Source organism: Hippopotamus amphibius, chromosome 15 (genome assembly GCF_030028045.1).
Source record: "Hippopotamus amphibius kiboko isolate mHipAmp2 chromosome 15, mHipAmp2.hap2, whole genome shotgun sequence".
NCBI classification, from domain to species: Eukaryota; Metazoa; Chordata; class Mammalia; order Artiodactyla; family Hippopotamidae; genus Hippopotamus; species Hippopotamus amphibius.
This window is the reverse complement of record NC_080200.1, coordinates 9197527-9205688: the sequence shown is the minus strand read 5'-3', so window position 1 is coordinate 9205688 and position 8162 is coordinate 9197527. Positions and strand designations below refer to the sequence as shown.

The window sequence follows — 8162 nt, the reverse complement described above, 5'->3', positions numbered from 1 at the left end:
AAATTAGTAAGAAAAATACACAAGAGCTATAGATAAGACATAAATTTTCAATATATAACAAGAGAGTTGCTCATCTTTACAGGGTGCTTGGGCCAACGATAAACTATAGAATCTTCATAGATATGATTCAGCCATGCAGTGATTATGATGTACAAGACCCCCTAGAACTCTCCCCCACTAAAGAAACACCAAAAGAAGAACACTCATATGACCCAGCAATCCCACTCCTGGGCATATACCCTGAGAAAACCATAATTCAAAAAGACACATGTACCACAATGTTCATTGCAGCACTATTTACAATGGCCAGGATATTGAAGCAAGCTAAATGTCCATCAACAGGTGAATGGATAAAGAAGATGTGGCACATATATATGGTGGAATATTACTCAACCATAAAAAGGGATGAAATTGAGTTGTTTGTAGTGAGATGGATGAACCTAGAGTTTTTCATAAAAACAGAAAAACAGAAAAATACTGTATGCTAACACAAATATATGGAATCTAAAAAAATGTTACTGATGAACCCAGTGTCAGGGGAGGAATAAAGACACAGATGTAGAGAATGGACTTGAGCACACTGGGTGGGGGAGGGGAAGCTGGGACAAAGTGAGAGAGTAGCACTGACATATATACACTACCAAATGTAAAATAGATAGCTAGTGGGAAGCAGCTGCATAACACAAGGAGATCAACTGGATGATTGCTGATGACCTAGAGGGGTGAGATAGGGAGGGTGGGAGGGAGGCTCAAGAGGGAAGGGATATGGGGATATATGTAAAAATACAGCTGATTCACTTTGTTGTACAGCAGAAACTGGCACAACAGTGTAAAACAATTGTACTCCAATAAAGATCTGAAGAAGGAAAAAAGAAGAAGAACACTCTGGTGTTAAGAAAAGGGAAGAGTGAAGGCTATAAGAGTTACAAAAATTATGTGATAAGAGAGGTAGGATTTGCAGGTTGAGATTTCTAGTTCTGCTACATTTTCCAACCCCAAATGGATAACACAGATACTGAGATTAGATATTTTTGTTGAGGAACCTCCACATGGCCCTTTTGATGTCTCTGTTCCTCAGACTGTAGATGAAGGGGTTCAGCATGGGGGTGACCACAGTGTACACCACCGAGGCCACTGCATCCTTCCTGGGTGAAAGTGAGATGGCTGAGCTGAGGTACACACCAAGTCCTGTTCCATAAAATAAGCAAACAACTGCCAGGTGAGAACCACAGGTAGAGAAGGCTTTATACCTCCCACCTGATGAGGGGACTCTCAGAATGGAGGAAACAATTTTATAGTAGGAGAAAAAGATCCCTGAGATAGGGAGAAAACCAGAGATGGCACCAACAAAATACATGACTATGTTATTGGTGAAAGTTTTAGAACAGGCAAGATTGAGGAGTTGAGAAGGGTCACAGAAGAAATGGGAAATTTCCACATCTTTGAAGTAGGTAAGTTTTAACACCATTGAATTGTGCATCTGGGAAACGAAAAGACTGATGAAAAGTGATACCAAAACCAACAAGCCCCAGAGACGTGGGTTCATAATGACCAAGTAATGCAGGGGGTGACAGATGGCTACAAACCTGTCATAGGCCATCACAGTCAGAAGGAGACTATCCAAACATCCAAAAAGCATAAAAAAGGACATCTGTGTCAGGCAGCCCACATAAGAGATGACTCTGCTGTGAGTTTGGATGTCCACAATCATCTTGGGGATTGTGGTAGAGGTGAAACCGATGTCAGCCAAGGAGAGGTTAGAGAGGAAAAAATACATGGGGGTGTGGAGGTGGGGGTCAGAGGTAACAGCAAGGATGATGAGCAGATTCCCCAGCACAGTGACCAGGTACATGGACAGGAACAGCCCAAAGAGGAAAGGCTGCAGGTCTGGATCATCTGAGAGTCCCATGAGAAAGAATTCTGATACACCTGTTAGATTTTGTGGTTCCATGTAGCTTTGACACCTTTTGGGAAAAAAAAAAGAGAAGAAGAAGAAGATTGGATGAAAGGAAACAAGTAAATGGGCATGCAGCACTGTGTCCATGTTTTGGATTCAAGCAATTTACAAGCAAAATATTCACACTTGGGGTCATATACCCCAGTTCCTTCAACAATATTTCTTAGCATCTCAAATCCAGTTTTCTTAAAACTGTTTCCTCATTGGTTTCTGTTATTTACCTCTTTCTATACAGTGGCCTGAAGAATGTTAGGGGAGCAAAGAAATTTAGAGATAACAAATCCATGATCACAGCAAAATACAGTCTACTCTTTTTATGAGATATATTGAATAAGTATCCGTCTCCCTTTAAGAAAAAAAAGTTATTCTAATTAAAACACTTAGAAGCAGCTTTATTTTATTCAGATACAATGCAAGAAATTTCCTTGATTTAGAGTATTGCTAAACTACATAATTCCTAGAACTCATCACCTGGGTTCTAAAGTCAAATGTTCATAATTAGAAAGGTTTTTATGAGCCACTTATCTTCATTATTCTTTGATTTTATGATTTCCTTCCTCTATAGAAATATATGCTCACCCAAACACATGGATTGTCTTCTTAAAGTCTTTTCAAGGGAACTCTGTGCACTGTTAGTGGGAATGTAAATTGGTATAGCCACTGTGGAAAACAGCAGGGAGGTTGCTCAAAAAATTAAAAATACTAGGGTGAGTCAAAAAATAATCCGCACTTCAGTTAAAACTTCTGCTGGCTGCACTGTCTTATCAGCTCTTTCCATTCAAGGCTACTGTCTCCCCAGTGCTGCTGTGCAGGTATGAACGCGTGACATCAGTTCATTTGTAACCGCTATGTGAGCAAAAACAGATGCCCCACTTATGATTTTCACAAAAGAGCAGGGTGCAGTGATTTGTTTTTTGTAGTCTGAGGGTGTACCTGGTGCCCTTATTTATCAAAGACTTTGTGCACAGTATGGAGAAAGTGTTTTGTGGTGAAGAAGTATGTGTGAATGGATAGAGAAGTTCAAGGAAGGTTGCATAAGTGTTAGCCATCAAGAAGGAGCTGGACACCCATCCACGTGAAGACATGAAGACAGCAGTGCATTCATGGCTCGCAGCTCAGCCTAAAACATTTTTAATGAGGGAATATGAAAGCTTGTTGACAGATGGACAAAGTGTACTGAAAAGCAAGGATATTCTGTTGAAAAATGATGATTTTTCTTTTCTAAAAGTTAATTACAATAAATTCTACAGCCAGAGTGGGGATAATTTTTGAATCACCCTTGTAGAACTACCATGTGATTCAGCATTTGCTCCTCTGGGTATTTACTTTAAGGAAATGAAAACATTAACTCAAAAAGTCATATGCACCACTACATTCATTGTAGCATTATTTACAATACCCAAGACATGGAAACAACCTAAGTATCCACAGATAGATGAATAGATGAAGAACATGTAATATCCTATTTTGTGTGTGAGTGTAATATCCCACACACAATAGGATATTATTCAGCCATAAGAAAGAAGGGAATCCTGCCATTTGTAACAAAATGTATGGACCTAGATGGCATTAGGCTAAATGAAATAAGTCAGAAAAAGACAAGTAATGTAATCTCATCTATATGTGGAACCAAAAACAAAAAAAAACAAAAAACCCTAAACTTAAAGAAAAAGAGATCAGATTTGCAGCACCAAAGGCTGGGGATTGGGGTGCAAAGTGGAGAAATTGGTGACTATAGCTAACTGCTGTGTGGTATATTTGAAAGTTAAGAGAGTAAATCTCAAAAATTCTTATCATAAGGAAAAAAAACTCTTCTATTTTTTCTATCTATATGCGATGATGGATATTAACTTGTGGTAATCATTTCACTATATGTCAATTCATTATGCTGTACACCTTAAACTTATACAGCGTTATATGTCAATTTCATCTCAAAAAAATGGAAAAAAGACCAAAAAAACATTTTTTCAAATGTAGCTCCTAACCTTAGCCTGGAAAACTTCAAATTTTGATAAATAAGTGCTGATAAATGCATAAAATCGTACAGCATCATTGACTCCATAGATGGCATCTCTCAATGCCATCTCTCAATCATTAAACAATAATTAACAATAATTAACTTTTTAAAAATACTTTATTCCTATTTTTCATCTTATGCAGGATTGTATATCAATCCTATGTAATCTCAGGGAAACATCTGGTGTTTGGCACTGCCTTTTGTTTCTTTGGTCTCTGTTTCATAGTGGCCTGGCAAAAGGGCTTACATGTATTTCTAATTCTAAACATGTGGAAGTCCTGTGTTCTCATCAAATCCAGCTCTGTTATTTACAACTGAGAAATTTAGGACCATAGGAGGGCCCCAAACCAGGTCAGAAACCCAGACTTCATATGCCTACTTAACTTCAATCTTTACTGAAACAAGTAGGATTCTCTTTAAATCAATTCTCCTAAAATACAGTTCTCTTAAATCAACTCCCTTGAAGACATCTCAGATCTTCATTTCCCTTGACAGGTCACACTATGATTTAATTTGGGGGAGAATTCAAAAGAGAAAAGAACAGAGACTAATACAACAAACATCTGGGGACTTTCCACATCGGTAAAATGGCAATAGTAATTGAACTTACCTTATTGGGTTATTTTAAGACATTAAATAAAACATAACGTGTTCAGACCCATGGTTCCCAATCCTAGTTGATTGTTATATTTACCTGTGAATATTGTAAAACATACTGATGCCTCGGCCACAGCCTAGAACCAATTAAATAATCATCTCTACATGTGTGGTTCTTAGTGATCTTAATGTAGAGCCAGGGTCAAGAAAACTGCCTTAAAATATTGCTGGGCACTTAGAAAATGTTCAATTAATATTGCCTATTCGCCCCCAGAACAACCTGGGGTTTTCAACGGAGTGAATAAAACCTAAAGTCTTGTAAAAAAAAAAAATATTGCCTATTATTGCTATAATTAATACCCAATACCTATATTAAAAATATAAGCATTTAATATTTGCTTCAAAACATATTTTATAGAGATTTGAAATATTTCCAACAAAGTTTGCTTTCTTTAAATTCCTGTGTTATCTCATTGCCCTGCACATCTGTCCCCCAAAGCAATCACTGTCATTAATTTGGTGGGTATATTTTCTGTCAGTGTTCCCATAATGTTAATATATATTTATGCATTTATAGTCTTGAAATTTTATGTAAATAGTACATTACTGAACACATTGCATCTAAAATATTTTTGCTTACAACACTATATTTAAATCTTTCTATGAAGCACACATATCTAGATATAATACTTTAGCTACATAGTATTACCTGAAGAATGAATTTCATTTTAGTTACCAATTTCTTATTTTGACAATCCTATGAAAATTCTTTTGCCTCTCTCCATATCATGCAAGTGAGAATTTCTTTATGATACATGCAAGTTCAATTTTACTATTTACTGTCTACATTTGTTTTCCCAATAGAAAAATTAGTTGCTATCAATTACATGCTATTATTGATATTAAGGTATAGAATAAGAAATATTTCTGAAGTGTCTAATAATAATAGTCATTCCATGAAAGTTCCATATGAAAATTTACATCTTACATAGGGAGTCATATTTCCATATTTCAGATTTTCAAACTGTAAAGTGCATTACTTTTCATAGAAAATATTATAGTCCACTGTATTAGTGCCATCAGTGCCCCTAAAATCACTGGTTTGGGATCCTAGCTCACAGATATATGTATAAATGCCTCAACCTCTCTGTGCTGGTGTTCCTTATCTGGAAATGGGAAGAATAACAGCCATCTCCAGAGATGTGTGGCATCTAGGGGAGGTAGAACTTAATAAATATTTGGTTGTTGCTTTGTAACCAGAATAAAAATCATTATTGGCCAAGATCAGGCATGTTCAAGGTGGTATGACTGTAAGCACATAACATATACAAACTACTATATATAAAATAGATAACCAACAAGGACCTACTGTATAGCACAGGGAACCCTAGTCAATATTCTATAATAATCTAAATGAGAAAAGAATTTGAAAAATGATATATGTATATGTATAAATGAATCATTTTGCTGTACACCTGAAACTAACACAACATTGTAAATCAACTATACTCTAATAAAAAATATTTTTTAAAAAAATCATTACTGGAATAGTGAATTTATTGATGAAATGCAATCCTAAGAGAGATTTAATAGGCTTTTATTTGATTAGATGGCAGAAAATCTGAAGGCTCTGTTGTCTCAGGGCATGAGCATAGAATGGCTTGAAATCCTAAAATGTGTCACAGCCCACACAATAAAATTACCTTCCCCTCCTTATTATGCTTCTTATTTCTCATATTCTGAAAATCACTGTGATGGTTTTTGAATAATTGAATGTGGTAGGTGCTATTAAATGGAAAATAATAGATCCCACTGAAAGTCTGTGACATATACACAAACAAGTGCTATTTTATCTTGCCTCTTGTCCTATGGGACATCCCATAAGCACGGGCAGGAAAGTGCCAGTGTGTGCAAGCCATACTGACTATTCTCTGTTTCTGTGAACCAAAGAAGGGTCTATTAAATATTTACCATATTTGGGGAATTTGTCATTGTTGTTGTAGCCTACTTTGTGCCAAAAATTATATAAGCTCTGGAGAATCAGAAATGAATGTGATTCAGCCATTTCCTTCCAAGTACTCAGTATCTACTTGCATAGGGACAAAACTAAAACGTTTTGTCAGGGACCCATTAAAAAAGAAATTATCAGCTCACAGGATATTTTGGTCATATTGGAATGAACCTTAGTGTTATCAAAATTAATAATAATAATCTCCAAAACACTTGCCCTTATTGTATGTATCCAACACATAGTTAATTACATAAGTAGTATTCATTATCTACTTAGTTTTTACTTAATGGAGTGGTATCAACCAGGAATCAACTCAGATGACAATGCTGAGATTCAGAGATATTAAGAACTTGCTCCATGTTGTTAGATAATAAGTAGAGCAGATAGGACTTAAAATTATATTGTGGATCTCTGAGGCACATGCAGTTAACTTCACTCTAATAAAATTCAGGACGTTTAAAGAAGTGACCTACAGGTCTTAACAAATGACACATCTACTGTACATCTTTTCATAGTTTCTGGTTTCCTGAGTATGTAGGGAAACTGAGAGGTTGAAGTTGTATCTCCTTTTGAAATGGAGAAGGCTAAATTACAAGAGTGGAGGAGGAAGTGAACAGCTGAAGCAAAACCCAGGAGCAAGAGAGAGATCCGCCCCAGACTGTTATGAGCCAGCTCTTTCTGTGATCCCCGCCTGTGATCTCAGCCATCCTTCCTACCATGCATGTAGCCAGTGCCACCCACAGCTCACCACAGTGGTCTACAAGTAACCTCTAAAAAGAAGAGCACAGTGAGCCAAGGGTGTCTGTATAAAATGACCAGAGAATTGAAGTGATCAATTGAGTTGACAAGGGGAGAATCCTGACCAGATACCCTGTGTCTGGAGTCAGACTGTTTGATTCAAACCTGACTTCAACTCATTCTATCCCATGATCTGGTACAAGTTACACTAAAAATCAATAATCCTTTCCTCATCTGTAAAAGAACAATAGCCTATACACATATATCTTAGGGGCGACTATGCAGATGACAAGAGACAAGCTACCTAGAGCACTTGTTTCAGACCCTGGCACTTGGGACTCTTTAATAAAGGTTCATGATACCAGGTATGTGGTCATCTGACACCATTGCCCTGCTCATCTTCAACATCACCTTCATGATCATTTTGGAATACATAGGGGGCAGTTTTTTTTAATTGGCTGCACCCTGCAGCTTGTGGGATCTTATTTCCCCAACCAGGGATCTAACCTGTGACCCCTGCAGTGGAAGCATGGGCTTCTCACCACTGGACCACCAGGGAATTCCCCTAGGGGACAGTTTAGAGGGACTCATTTCCTGCCTCCAGTGAGAGAGATGCCAATGGGAGCTAGAGCCAGTGTGGGAGGAAAATAGAAACCTAAATAAGAGTCCTAGAATCCCCACCAGAACCAACAACATAAACTTCATAGACCTCTGAGCTGACTGCCTATTGGTGCCCTACCATCTGGCTACTCCAACGGTCCTGCTTATCCTGATGATGAAGAAACAATCCTCCCCCAGTCCCTCCTGTATCCAGGATCTTCAATGACACTCACTGTACTGCA

The 8162-nt window shown here is 37.4% G+C and overlaps 1 protein-coding gene across 2 annotated transcripts; it reads right to left on the bottom strand.

Moving 5' to 3' along the window:
- Nucleotides 1-1021: 1021 nt before the first annotated feature.
- Nucleotides 1022-6513, bottom strand: LOC130836865 (olfactory receptor 18). 2 transcript variants are annotated; one of them, XM_057709499.1, is made up of 2 exons: nucleotides 6488-6513; nucleotides 1022-1964 (listed from the first exon to the last, which is right to left on the bottom strand). In XM_057709499.1, exon 2 carries the CDS (start codon nucleotides 1949-1951, stop codon nucleotides 1022-1024), a length of 930 nt encoding a protein of 309 aa, XP_057565482.1. In that variant the 5' UTR covers nucleotides 1952-1964; nucleotides 6488-6513. The 2 variants fall into 2 exon arrangements, with proteins under 2 accessions (XP_057565482.1, XP_057565481.1); XM_057709498.1 differs by lacking the exon at nucleotides 6488-6513 and adding an exon at nucleotides 5998-6019 and having other exon boundaries at nucleotides 1022-2004.
- Between the last annotated feature and the right edge of the window lie 1649 nt (nucleotides 6514-8162).